This window comes from Plectropomus leopardus, chromosome 7, assembly GCF_026936395.1.
Source record: "Plectropomus leopardus strain MGB_pleo_1.0 chromosome 7, ASM2693639v1, whole genome shotgun sequence".
In the NCBI taxonomy this organism is placed as follows: domain Eukaryota; kingdom Metazoa; phylum Chordata; class Actinopteri; order Perciformes; family Serranidae; genus Plectropomus; species Plectropomus leopardus.
Window position 1 is genome coordinate 34,514,898 of NC_142182.1, and position 13,645 is coordinate 34,528,542.

At 36.7% G+C, this 13,645-nt stretch overlaps 2 protein-coding genes across 3 annotated transcripts; one reads left to right on the forward strand and one right to left on the reverse strand.

Moving 5' to 3' along the window:
• The first annotated feature begins 706 nt into the window (after positions 1-706).
• lactb (lactamase, beta) lies at positions 707-12,029 on the forward strand. 2 transcript variants are annotated; one of them, XM_042496527.2, is made up of 7 exons: positions 707-1,211; positions 2,744-2,810; positions 5,407-5,597; positions 5,685-5,997; positions 6,646-6,811; positions 8,275-8,802; positions 8,969-12,029. In XM_042496527.2, the coding sequence occupies exons 1-6, from the start codon at positions 843-845 to the stop codon at positions 8,798-8,800; spliced, it is 1,632 nt and encodes a 543-aa protein (XP_042352461.2). In that variant the 5' UTR covers positions 707-842; the 3' UTR covers positions 8,801-8,802; positions 8,969-12,029. The 2 variants fall into 2 exon arrangements, with proteins under 2 accessions (XP_042352461.2, XP_042352462.2); XM_042496528.2 differs by having other exon boundaries at positions 712-1,199; positions 8,275-12,029.
• nrg4 (neuregulin 4) lies at positions 10,639-11,787 on the reverse strand. The gene is made up of 5 exons (XM_042496529.2): positions 11,665-11,787; positions 11,417-11,448; positions 11,234-11,327; positions 10,932-11,084; positions 10,639-10,778 (listed from the first exon to the last, which is right to left on the reverse strand). The coding sequence occupies exons 1-5, from the start codon at positions 11,760-11,762 to the stop codon at positions 10,706-10,708; spliced, it is 450 nt and encodes a 149-aa protein (XP_042352463.1). The 5' UTR covers positions 11,763-11,787; the 3' UTR covers positions 10,639-10,705.
• Positions 12,030-13,645: the final 1,616 nt, after the last annotated feature.

Sequence of the window (13,645 nt, forward strand, 5' to 3'; positions counted from 1 at the left end):
AGGGTTTAGTTGCATCTTAGGTTGCAGAACTGAAATTTCTCTATTAAAACAAAAAGAGTATAAAGCTTTTTGAATTTTTTTTTTTTTAATGTAAAAAAAAAATCCCTGAATCTTCTGGCTGAGTATATTTACTTGGCTACATGTATCTCTGTATGTATCTAGCTCTGTGCATCTTTCTGAAGCTGGTTTGTTTATGTTGTTGTTTATTTATTTATATTTTGGTGGAAATCACCAGAGGTGCCATGATATAATGTTATCAACATAGTAAGGTCACCATACAATATTATTATATTACAGTATATTGTTTTTGTAGTTTTGAGATATACTGAGTATTGCAATAACATACAGAAACATATAATATCTGTTTCAGCTGCAAACATTTATTGCAGCAAAATATGTAGTGAAATGAAGCAATTGATTTCATTGAATTAATTATTCTAGTTAGCTTCTAAAGTTTAATTTGTATTTGAGGACTCCATAGCACAGGAGTTCCTCCATATGTAGCTCAGATACAGCCTAAACAGCTCATTCTATGGTAACAAAAACACAACAATTCCTATTTTCATATGATTATAAACAAGTGAAATATAGTTTAAAATATTATATACCATTTCTGCTAGTAGATGCCATTAAGTCTTACACAACTGACCTTTAAACTTTGTAGTCTGGGATGAATTATGGTGAAGTATCCTCCCTCGCTCGATTTTGTCTGAGTCGTCATTTGATTAATTTGGTCTGGATCGATGATGCAGACGGGAAGCGGGTTGTAAACTGTAGACTAGTACTGATCAACAAGCGGCAGTTACCGCCAACAAAAGGCAAGAGGAGTAGCACATCTAACAATGTTGCGGTTGCTTTTGCCAAATCGTCTTTGTGCCAGATGTTCCCCACTGACAGCGCGCGGGTCTCCTCTGTCGACACCGCGAGCCGCAGCGCGAGACAAGCATCGGCTGTCAGATGTTTTTATTCAACAGCAAAGACGATGCGTCGGAGGGTCAAGCACAGCCTATTTTAAGTACAAGTCAAAGTCCAGGATTTGGATATGTGGAGTTGGTGTGGGGTTTGCAATAGCTGTCGGACTGAAATATCGCGCGGACACCGCCGACAGCTCGTTCGACGACAGAGTGAGAGAAGAACCGAGTACTGATCGATACAGCTATGCCGTCAAAGTTAGCAGAGACCTTCTGGAGCGGATAAAGGTAAGCGATGAGGTACGCATGGATCTTACTGACCACTTTGCCTTTGCTCTCTCTACAACCCCGGCACAATGATGAATCACCAGTCTTGGTGGATGTTCATTCAGTTGTTTAATTTTGTAGAAAAAAAAGCAGATCACAGAAATGCCACAAAACAAAAGTCTTTTTAAGTGGCAACTTTATGGCTTTAAGCAACACTAAAAGAAATCAAGAAAAAAATTGTGGTAGCCAATAATAATTGCTTTTTTAGATCAAGCAGAGGGGATAAAAATATGGAATCACTCAATTCTGAGGAAACAATTATGGAATCTTGAAAAAAACGAACTATCTTTCTTCAAGAAAAGTTTTCTCAGTTTTTGCTCTATGGCAAGATGCATCATCATCTTGACAAATGTCATCATCCCCAAACATCCTTTCAATTGATGGAATAAGAAAAGTGTCCAAAATGTCAACGTAAACTTGTGCATTTATTGAAGATGTAATGACAGACATCTTTCCAGTGCCTTTACCTGACATGCAGTCCCCTTTCATCAATGACTGTGGATATTTGCATGTTTTCTTTAGGCAGTCGTCTTCATAAGTCTCATTGGAACGGCACCAAACAAAAGTTCCAGCATCATCACCTTGCCCAATGCAGATTCGCGATTCATCACTGAATGTGACTTTCATCCAGCCATCCACAGTCCACGATAGCTTTTCCTTAGTCCATTGTATCCTTGTTTTTTTCTGTTTAGGTGTTAATGATGGCTTTCATTTAGCTTTTCTGTGTGTAAATCCCATTTCCTTTAGGCGGTTTCTTACAGTTCGATCACAAACGTTGACTCCAGTTTCCGCCCATTTGTACCTCATTTGTTTTGCTGTGCATTTTCTGTTTTCAAGACAAATTGCTTTAAGTTTTCTGTCTTGATGCTTCGATGTCTTCCTTGGTCTACCAGTATGCTTGCCTTTTACAACCTTCCCATGTTGTTTGTACTTGGTCCAGATTTTAGACACAGCTGACTGTGAACAACCAACATCTTTTGCAACATTCCCTGATGATTTACCTTCTTTAAGAAGTTTGATAATCCTCTCCTTTGTTTCAATTGACATCTCTTGTGTTGGAGCCATGATTCATGTCAATCCACTTGGTGCAGCTCTCCGAGGTGTGAGCACTGTTTTAACCTCAGACTAATGAGCAGATTTAATCTGATGCAGGTGTTAGTTTGGGAAATGGAAATTTACAGGGTGATTCCATAATTTTTTCCTCAGAATTGAGTAAGTCCATAATTTTTTTCCCTCTGCTTGATCTGAAAAAACAATTGTTATTGACTACCACAATTTTTTTTTTTTTATTTCTTTTAGTGTTTCCTAAAGCCAGAAAGTTGCCATTTTAAATGACTTTTGTTTTGTGGCATGTCTTTGATCTGCTTTTTTTCTACAAAATTAAACAACTGAAGTAACATCCTCCAAGACTGGTGATTCCATCATTTTTGCCAGGGGTTATATATATCTTTTCCCAGTTTAACCTCAACGTGTGTGCGTGCGTGTGTGTGCGTTTTCTCTCTCAGGCTGAGGTCGGGGCTCCAGGGATGCTGGTTGGAGTATCTGTGGATGGTGCTCAAGTCTGGAGTGAAGGTTGGTGCCTTAAGTGCTTCAAACTGACACAGTAATGTTACCTCAGCATGATTTTGTGTTTTGGGCCCACCATGTTAACTGGTGCATCACCAGTTTGGCTGACCAATAAAATTTAAATTAATGTTGGTCCACATTTTGGGTTGTAACACTTTATGTCCATGTCCTAACAACCTTTAATCGCAGGGTTCACATTTTCCAGGCATGAAAATGTCATGAAATTCATAGAAATTGTCAAAAGTTTTGGAAAAGTCATTGAATTTTGATGTGTGTAATGAAACTGATACTGTAATCTTCAGTGGATGATGTTCCACGTCATATAATATAACGGCAAATATATTTTCTGAAGCTATCGACATAACATTGCTCTAGTATATGCTGATGTGCAACAGCATTTTGTTTACCATCACTTTCACTTCTCTATTTCCTTCCCTTGTTTCATCTCTCCCTCCATGTATGCCAGCGAACTGAAATTATATTTGAATACCTTTTGAATGTGATATCTTAAAACAACAACAAAAATGTCAGGCAAGTTGGAAAAGAACATCTTTTATTATGGGTCCTTGAAATTTTGAAAATTTGTCCTTGAAAATGTGTGGGAACCCTGGAATTGCTGTTACTCTTGCTAACATAATGCTAACATTTACACAAATGAGTCAAGCAAACTGGTTGGGCCTTTGCATCACCATTTTGGCTGGTCAAATGTTTGCTCACATGACAAATTAATACTGTTGGGAACTACTGAAAGTTCCTACCCACTCCAGTTATTGTGCAACATTTGCCAGTACCCCCCAAAAAATGTTATGTCACTTCTGGTCAAAGCTGAATGAAGCTTGCCAGTCAAATCAGCAGTGGCCCAGCACTGACTCATGAGAGACCAAGGAACAATAAGTAAAGACATAACAGACATTACATTTTAACAGACAAATAACTTTTAAGCTTTGGCTCTGAACACAAGAGGCTCACTGTGAGCTGTCAACTTTTGGGGTAGACTGTTTAATTTTGAGCTCACTGGGCAAAAAACAAAGCCCATCATAACCATGGACTGGGCGAAAACTAGACTTCCTCACCTCCTCTTGGCTCTTTTTACAGGCTTTAGAAATTCTAGGCTGTGGTAGGAAACTTAAGCTGCGAACACATAATCTGTAAACCGTCTGGCAGATGGCAAACTGGATGTCATTCTAGTGAACGAGAGCTGGCAGTAAAATTAGGCGAAATACATTTTTTAAAACTTTTTGCCGTCCTCTGGAACGGAATTTTTAACCAGATATTGCGTACACAAAGACAAATCATGACCAATCTGGAAAACGAAAGGTTGATAGTTTCTGTCCAACAACACCTGGAATTGTATTATTGGAAACTGAAATCCTACCAAGATGTTACAAGAAAAGCAGACATATGGTAGGTGATGAATAATGAATGAATAAATGATTGATGATTTTTTTCACTTTCTTTACATTTTAGAGGAAATTTTACTTTCTTTGCATTTTGGGGGGAATTTAACAATCATTTAAAGTTTGCAAAATAATATAAAGCGAAAGCTTCCTTTATATCTATGTATATTGCTATAATAATTACATAAAATAAAAGACAAAATAATGGTATTATTTTATGGCTATGTAAATTGCTACAATAATTACATAAAATAATCAACATAATAAATGTATTTCTTTTATGGTTATGTAAAATGCTACAATAATTGCATAAAATAGTAGACTAAAAAATGTATTTTATGGTTATGAAATTGCTACAATAATTACATAAAATAGTTGACAAAATAATTTAAATAATTTATGGCTATGTAAACTGTTACAATAATTCCATAGAAAATAGATGCAAAATAATTTTATTTATTTTAAGGCTATGTAAAATGCTACAGTAATTACATAGAATAATAGACAAAAAATAATCGTATTTATTTTATGACCATGTAAAATGCTACAAAAATTACATACAATAATAGACACAAAATAGTTATTTATTTTATGGCTATGTAAATTAGAACAATAATTACATAAAATAATAGACCATAAATATTTTTATGTAATACATTTTTTAAATTTTTTGACACATCACCATAGCAACCTGAGCAGTAACCCAATGTGTATTGTATTTTTGCTGTTCTGCCATTCCATTAGAATTTTTGTCTTTTTTTCCCGTGCCGTCCAGGAGGTGTCGCCGGTGTGCCATATTCTATGTGAACACAGCATAATTCTTGTCTGGCAATAGAGAAAGAGAGCGAAACAAAAAACACAAAAAAAGGGGGCTCCATGAATTAGATAAGATAATTATGTATGTGCTGGTGTTCATGTGCTGAGAGGGGCCTAAAGACGGAGGGTTGCTGTAAGAGGAGAGTGTATTTTCAAATTCTGCCTTTTCTTTTTTTTTGCCTTTACCAGATTTTTGCCTACCTCAGCTTTAAGTGATTAAGTGACTGTTTGGGCCATAAATTAAGCCAGTGGATTCATTTTATTTACTGAGATGTCTCACAAATGTAGTGATTGTGGGTTTTCACAGTTTATATATTAAACATATTCTTCTGAAAACACATTGACATTCTTATATGATTATATATATGATGATTCTTTATGTATTTCAGGGATCGGTTATGCTGATTTGGAGAACCGTGTGCCATGCAGCCCCGAAACAGTGATGCGAATTGCCAGCATTAGTAAGCCCCTCACATCTGCAGCCGCTGCACGGCTGTGTGAGGAGGGGAAACTCGATCTTGACGTCCCTGTTCAGAAATACGTCCCAGAATTTCCCCAGAAACAATTTAATGGACAGGATGTAAGTTACTTAAAGAGTTAGACTTTTCTTGTTATCTGCAATAATATTACGCTGTTCAGAGCTCACACGCTTATCATTTTATTTCAGGTCACAATAACCCCCCGTATGATTCTGTCCCATCTGAGTGGGATACGGCATTATGAGAAGGATGCAAAGAAAGTGAGGGAGGACAAGGAGAAAGCGAAGCGTCTTTTAAAGCCGGAAAAAAAAGAGGATGAAAAGAGCTCATCTAAAAACAAAGATAAACCTGCAACAGAACAGAACAGTAAAGGCAAAGAAGCTGCTCAGGCTCCAAAGAAAAAGGAGTTTGAGCACGAGGAGTACTACTTGAAGGACAACTTTGAAAGTGTCACTAAGGCTTTGGACCTTTTCAAGGACGACCCACTCATTTTCAAACCTGGTAAGGCACATATCTGCTCACTAAACCATTTAAATATTATTATTATTATTTTATGTTTATTTAAGAGGGACTCAGCATATTAATGAATATCAGTATAAAATACTAATGTAAATATGCAGGAGTTAGCAGGACTGCTAATGTACATGAGTAGTCCCTTGGCAGGTAACAGACAATAGCAGTAAAAGTAAGACAGAAAAAGGAAAGGGGTGCACAGCTTACTTGGTGGAGCAAGCACCCCATTTACAAAAAGGTTGACACCAGGTGGGTTCAATTCCACCCTTGGCCCTTTGCTGCATGTCATCCCCTCTCTCTCTCTCCCCCTTTCACACTATTTGTCCTATAAAAATAAAGGTAAAATCGCCATAAAAATAATCGTGAGAAAGGAAAATAAAAGAAATTAAGAAAAAAAGAAAGGGAAAAAAAGAAAAAAACAGATTCATACAGATGACAAAAGTGCAGTAACAACAATGTAAACTGTATACCATAAAGTGCAAGGTGCCTTATATATGTGCAGTTGGCAAAATTCAGTACGTGCTGGTTGTGTGCATATATCAGCCAAGCAAATATTATACATTGTTAATGTCTTGCTGTGTAAGATTAATTTTTTAAGATTTTTTTTTAACCTTTTTTTTTTTTAACGACTGGCAGGTACCACTTTTCTGTACTCCACCCACGCCTTTACTCTGCTCAGTGCTGCTGTAGAGCGAGCTGCAGGACAGCCCTTCCTGGATGTCATGACTAACATGTTTCGGGAGCTGGGAATGCTCAATACCGTGCCTGATGAGAACGACCCTATTATTTACCACCGCTCCAGGTAATCCGTCTATAATGTCCTCAATGTCAAGTCACAATTGAGTACGGGGGAAATCTATGTTTTGCAAGCTACTAAAATTAGTAGTTACAGTTAAAGGTTACTTTTCTCAAAATTAATTTATTTTATTAATCACTGCCTATAAAATTGATAAGTTGCTGGTTAAAGTAACTTTTGCTCCACTTTTAAATATCAGCTTCAGTACTCTTATTAATAGACTCATAGCACCATTATTTTAGTGTCACTGTGGCTTATTGTTGTACGACGGCGTATTAGGGCCATTATACATTTAAACAAAAAACAAAACTGGGGGCACTATTGTGAGAAAAAAACCCTCAGAATTTCCAAGATAAATGTCGTTCATTTGTGAGGAAAAAAGTTGAATATCCTTTGAGTTTACAAAGTCAAAAGTTTATGAAGTTGTACATTTCTTAGAAAAAAAAAGTCAGACAAAAAAGGGGTGTTTTTTTGTTTTGTTTTTTGGGGTCAAAGAACCACTTCCCTTCACTTTGGAACCTCATCACCTCATCACACAGATGCTGCCACCTGACATGTATTATGCCTTCAGTGGATGAATTTATCAAATTAGACTTTGCAGTTGGATTTATCAATAAGGAAATACTCCTGATTTTAGTCCAGAATCACTAGATTATCAACGGACTATGAAGAGACATTGCCCTAGACTAAGACTATTCCAAGGAAAACAACATACTGGTTTGCAGTGTAAAATATCAAAACACATTTATGTTTGGTAACAGTAGTATTTAGTATTTTCTCTCATATTGTCATCTGTAGCTTGGTGTTTAACTCATTTATTATTATGAAGGTAAAGTGGGGTCACATATTCTGACATTTCACTAACTGGGGAAAAAATCCAGGGAATAATATGCATTTTTCTGCTATGATTAAGCCTCTGAAACCTGAGCAAATTTGGCTCAGTTTCTTTAAAAATTTGGGGAGAAGGCAACAAGCAACTTTAGAAGAAATGATGCGAAAATTTGCAAGAAAATTTTTAAATCTAATTTTCTAAATCTACTAATTTCTTGCGATTTGTAGGACTTTTCTTGGCTAAGTTGCCCATTGCCATTTCAACCTTGTTTTCCAAAGAAATCAAACCAATCCAAAGGTTTAAAAACTTATGTAAGGCATTTGAATGCAGCAAAGGAAAAGTGATGTTGATCCAGCCTTAAAGGGTAAGACAGATGTAACCAGCAATGAGCCTGTTTAAATTTCAGTAATTGTAATTGAGTTATTTAATTTGAAAAAGTGAGATGTCTAGTTACCGTTTAAGTAGTGGAATTATTGTAAGCTATTAATCCTGACACTGGTAATATCAGTCTAGGCTTTTGTAGACACCTGTTATTTCTCTGAGGTTGTTTTGATTGCTCATTGTTTGTTTTTTAAGTGCACGTTGTGATAAAAATCCAGCAGTGAGTCCTTATTTATCATTTATGCACCTTTTAAAGATTTTATCATCTCAACAAGAAAGGACGTGTTGTGAACTGCCCATACGTCGACAACTCCTACAAGTGGGCAGGTGGCGGCTTCCTTTCCACCGTGGGTGACCTGCTGCTGTTCGGTAATGCTCTGCTCTACAGCTACCAGGTGGCTCACCTAAAAGACACCAAGGGCTTGCTCCCCGGCTTCCTCAAACCCCACACCGCCATAGAGCTGTGGGCACCAGTAGACAGGACAGAGGCCAGCTGGGATAAGGATGGACTGTACGCGCAGGGCTGGCTGGTGGTGGAGAAACTACAGAAATATGGCCAGTGCAGGAAGCGCAGGCACTACGTATCACACACAGGAGGCGCTGTGGGAGCCAGCAGCGTCCTCCTGGTGTTACCCAGTGAGGAGATAGATGAGTGCCGAGGACAGACCCCGCTCCTCCCACAGGGTGTGGTGGTCAGCATCATTACTAACATGCAGTCTGTGGGACTCAACAGCACAGCCCTGAAAATTGCGCGTGAGTTTGACAAAGCCAGAAGCTTGTAAGAGTAAGTTGTTTACAGATATGTGTGGCTATTATTTTACTGAAAAGTATTTCAGATAAACCGTAGAAATTTTGATAATGCTTTTAAATAATTTTATGAAATCTTAAACGTATTTTCTATACATTTAAGATGAATTTTAAACATAAAATCTGCTTCATTTCCATCACAGCACTTGGCAGGGAAGCCACACTGCCACTAGGTGGAAGCAGTTTACTACATTTCTACCACAAAAAGAAGGCCACAGATTTTTGGTGTCAATTTGCTGTCTTCAGAGCCTCATGCACTTCTACCTCCTTAAAGCTAACACAACAGCATCAATATAATATATTTCTGCATCTGGGAGAGATGGAAACGTTTCATACACAAGAGAAAGATGTTTGTTGCTTTTTAAAGCAGCATTGTACAACTCCAAAGTCTACGTCACACGTAATGACTTTTAGGGCCCACCCGAAACAGATATTTCCTTGTTGTGACATGACACGACATGACATGTATGCTGTGCAGATTGCAAAGCCCCTTGAGGCGATTTGTGATATTTGGCAATACAAATAAAACCGGCTTCACTCGACACACTTGTGTGTCAGTTAAATACTGTCACTCTGTCAATAATCAACAGGGTGACTTTTTCAGTGTACTCAGTGTCAAAACTGACTTTAGTCAAGAGCACAATCCTGAGTTTGTATTTGGATTAAACAAAACCAGCAATGAGTGTGCTGCAAAGCTAGCCCATTGATGGTGAATAGAATTTTAAAGAATAACTGAGCTGTCAGCAGTCCAAGTTCTTTTCTTTTTTTTACCTCCAATTGGTTGTCGGCAACTGTTAGAGAATCCTGGAAGTCCATCAAAATGGAAAGACTAACAAACTATTGTCAATGCGGCCCAACAAGTTTTAATTCTGTCCTAACCTCGCTGAATTGAAGCAGATTTGATGCCACTATTTTCATTAGAAGCCTCCTGGGATCTCCTGTGCCCCTGTTTTTAGATTTAAGGGGACTGATGAATGGCTTGGGATACGCTAATTATACAGACTCCAACACAGTGTGTCACTAAGTTTGCTCCATGTTCCTGCATGTCCAGCTTTGTGAGAGCTAGTTTTGAGTTTTAAAACTGCAGAGTGAAGATATTTTTGAAAAATTAGGTCATCCTGGCTCGTCCTGGCTGCATCAAGTGGCAATTATGGTTTAGGGTTGAGATTAAATTTAGGATTAGGTTAAGAAAAGGCTAAAAGTTGAGGGTGGGAATGAAGTGCTGATGTTGAGTGTTGCGCATGGAGAGTGACTAGTCCAATTGTGTGTGTGTGTGCGTGCATGCACGCAGTCTCACACCACTAATCACACAGTCAAATCATTCAGTAGGGATCATTGCATATATTTACACAATTAAACAAAATATTTACCAATAGCATATTGACCATATTACATAACTGATACAAGGGATAATTTTGTAAATCCATATTTCAAGTTCAGTGTTAATAATATTTCACAAAATAGACATATTTTTTTACATAGTCCAACTATGCTTTATAAATACATTTCAGGCAAAGCACATAGATTGAAATGTGATTTAATATGAGTAACACCAGTGCCAACTTCATAGCTGTGGTAGCAGTGCTACAGTGCAAGGTGTGATTCAATTCCCACCCACTCACACTTGTTTCACACCATGCGTGTGTGTGTGTGTGTGTGTGTAGGTGTTTCTGTGTGTGTAAATGAATCACACCTTTCTGTAGCAAACGGCATGGACTCCAAAATTCTCATGAGACAATTAATTAGCTGGTCACCTGGCTTTAGATAAAGGCATCTTTAGCATTTTTGAACCTTGCATGTGACACTCATCTCTGAGAATTCTGTCATCATCCCACATAGCAAACAGCCAAAAGAGAAACAAGTGTGCATGAGAAGAAAGGTCATACTCTTGGTTTTACTCTCCAATATTGTTGCTGATTGTTCTGTTGGCTCTGCTGCTTGGCTTTCAACATCCTGCGTGTGGACATAAGCAATGGTTATTAGCTTTAAAAGAGTACATTCTGGCTGAAGTACAGTAATACCAAAAAAGTATAACATAAAACACTTTCACATCCTAAATGCAATTTATACACACTCGAGGAACGTTTGAATCTGTAATGTACTTACTTGTATATGTAGTAGATAACAACAGCCAGCATCACTAAGACGAATAGGGCAACAATGACCACGGCTGCAATTAACCCTGCCTGCCCTGCATCAGTGGAGCTGATTAAGAGCTGGAACTGCTCACATCGGCTGCCTTTGTTATTCTCATTGCACCTGATTTTTAAGATATGACGTAGAAAGAAATGTAGGCAGACTGTCAGCACAAAGGAATTTTTTCAGCAGCATTGTCATCTTGTGACGTCAACAACATAAAAGTTAAAGGTTTCTGAAGACTCAGAGACAACTTTTTATATTTTACTTACACACAGGAGAGTGTATTCATGGAAGGTATTTTATAGCATGTCCCTCCATTCATGCAGTAGGTGGCTTCCTGCCCATTACAAGGGTCTCCGTGATCTACACAGACATAATAACATTAAGATAGCTCTAACAGGGCTCTCACTTTAAAAAATTATTTGTTTCTTCAGATGAGTTTTTACTATTACCTGCCATCATTTGTAATGTTTTTGGCTGTTTCCTAAGAAGACAAGAAACATTTATGTCTTAGAAAAGGAAATAATTTCTCACCACTTGAGGAACGCATGGGATATCCACAAGTGTCAGATTCCAGTAATGAAAGCAAAGTGGCATATATAAACAGTTTGTTGAATATGAAAGGCATTGTGAACTAATATTGCTTTGTCAGAGGAATAAATTGTCACTGAGTGATATAAATCAAATAATGTGTCCTTACCAGCTCGTATTATCCCAGCTTTTGGTAGTTAGTGCAGGTTCCTGCGGTGAGTCATAGTGACGCCTCACAACAGCTCCTAACTGCTTTTTGTTGGACATCTAAAGACACCGTCATGTGGGCGTGTGTTCCTCCCTTGGCCTAAAAAAATGTTGTGATTGCAGTTTGTCCACATTGTAAATGGCGAGCTAAACGTTAGGATACTACCTACTGATTGCAGGTAATTTGTTAGTGTGTCATAAATGATGTCATTTAATGGCATGTGAGCTATACATAGAAAGCTAAAGGAAGTTTTAAGAGTCTCCCAAGCCTCATTGTGACCATTTTGACATCTGTGTGAGACTTTCCGATTAAAACTGTGTACACTACATTGTGTTGTATTTTCTGGAGGTTTAGTTGCATCATGCGATCAGGCACAGGATTGGTTGAGGAAATCACCTGTTGTGCATGTGAGCTGAGCGTGTCTGGGTTTGGTAAGAAACAACTGAATGATTGGTATGCAAAGAAGGCATGAATGGAATCGTGGGAACTTTTTTTGTAGTCTAACAGCACATCACACCACCTCTTTCAGACGGATAATTACTGTTGTAAGCACAAAACCGTTAGTACACTCATCAACTGGTCATTCTTAATTGTTCTAGTGGTGGAAGAAGTAATCAAACTATTTACCTCAGTAAAAGTAGCATTACAACAGTATTATATAAATTATTCAAAATTTCACCTAAATGAAAGCTTTCAAAGTATTGGCAACAAAATATAAAGACCTCTTAATGCAAGATGGCTACTTTAAGTGTTGTTATTGTTATTAGGCAACAGTTAAATCATTGTATCATCGTGTGAGTATTAAGCAGTACTTTAATGTTGGTTTTGGTCACAGTTGACCTAGTTTTAACTACTTTATAAACTGCAAAATCTGAGAAATATATCTTTAAAAGTAAATGTAGTTATTATTCCAAAGCTATGTTTGATATTAAGTTTATAATTTAGTAGCATTTCTTTATCCATTAATTAATTTATTAATGTTTACAACTGCAGACTTGATAAATGTTTGTAAGAGAGCCAAAAAGGGGCTAAATTGCAATACACAAAATTGAAGGAACTGACAGCAAAGTGACAGATGGGTAGTTTGTTATGTATATATAACAAACTACCCATATATATATATATATGTATATATATATATATATATATATATATATATATATATATATATATATATATATATATATATGTAGATATATAGATATAGATATGTGTGTGTGTGTGTGTGTGTGTGTGTGTGTGTGTGTGTGTGTGTATATATATATATATATATATATATATATATATATATATATATATATATATATATATATATATATATATATATATATATTGGCTTAGTTGTTTGTTTGGATTTTTTTTAAAAAATTAGTTCTCGTTCTTGTTTATAATAAATACAATAAAGCTTAACTTTTTGGACGGTCCCCAAATGTGCTAGGTCTGGCACTGGGAATGTGCTGAAAAACTTTTTCAAACTGCATTGAAAGGATAAAAAAAACACTCAAAGATATTTTTAATATGCTGGCAACCCAAAAGGTTCTGCCTTTAATAACTGATTTTTAAGCCATTGTTAAATTATTTTTAGACCATTGTCAAAGCTAGTAGTCACAATATACACTATAAAATCGGACAAGGAGATCTTTTAAAAAATCTAGGAAAGAGATTGCCTTGAAAAAGGTAAATAAATGTAACTGTTCTTATGTTACTTTAGCTTATATTTTTTCTAAGTGAAACTTCAGAATATCAAGGAAGTCAGACTTCACAAAACAGTTGTGTTTATTTGAAAGTATTTAGGAAACTGTTTAATAAAGTAAGCGCAACAAAATTCTAAATTCTGTCTCAACATTCTTTACACCTTGAGACAAGTATTTGTACAAAACAAATGAAATTATACAATCAAAACAAATCCACTTTAATAAAAAAAAAGAAATATTCAGATTAA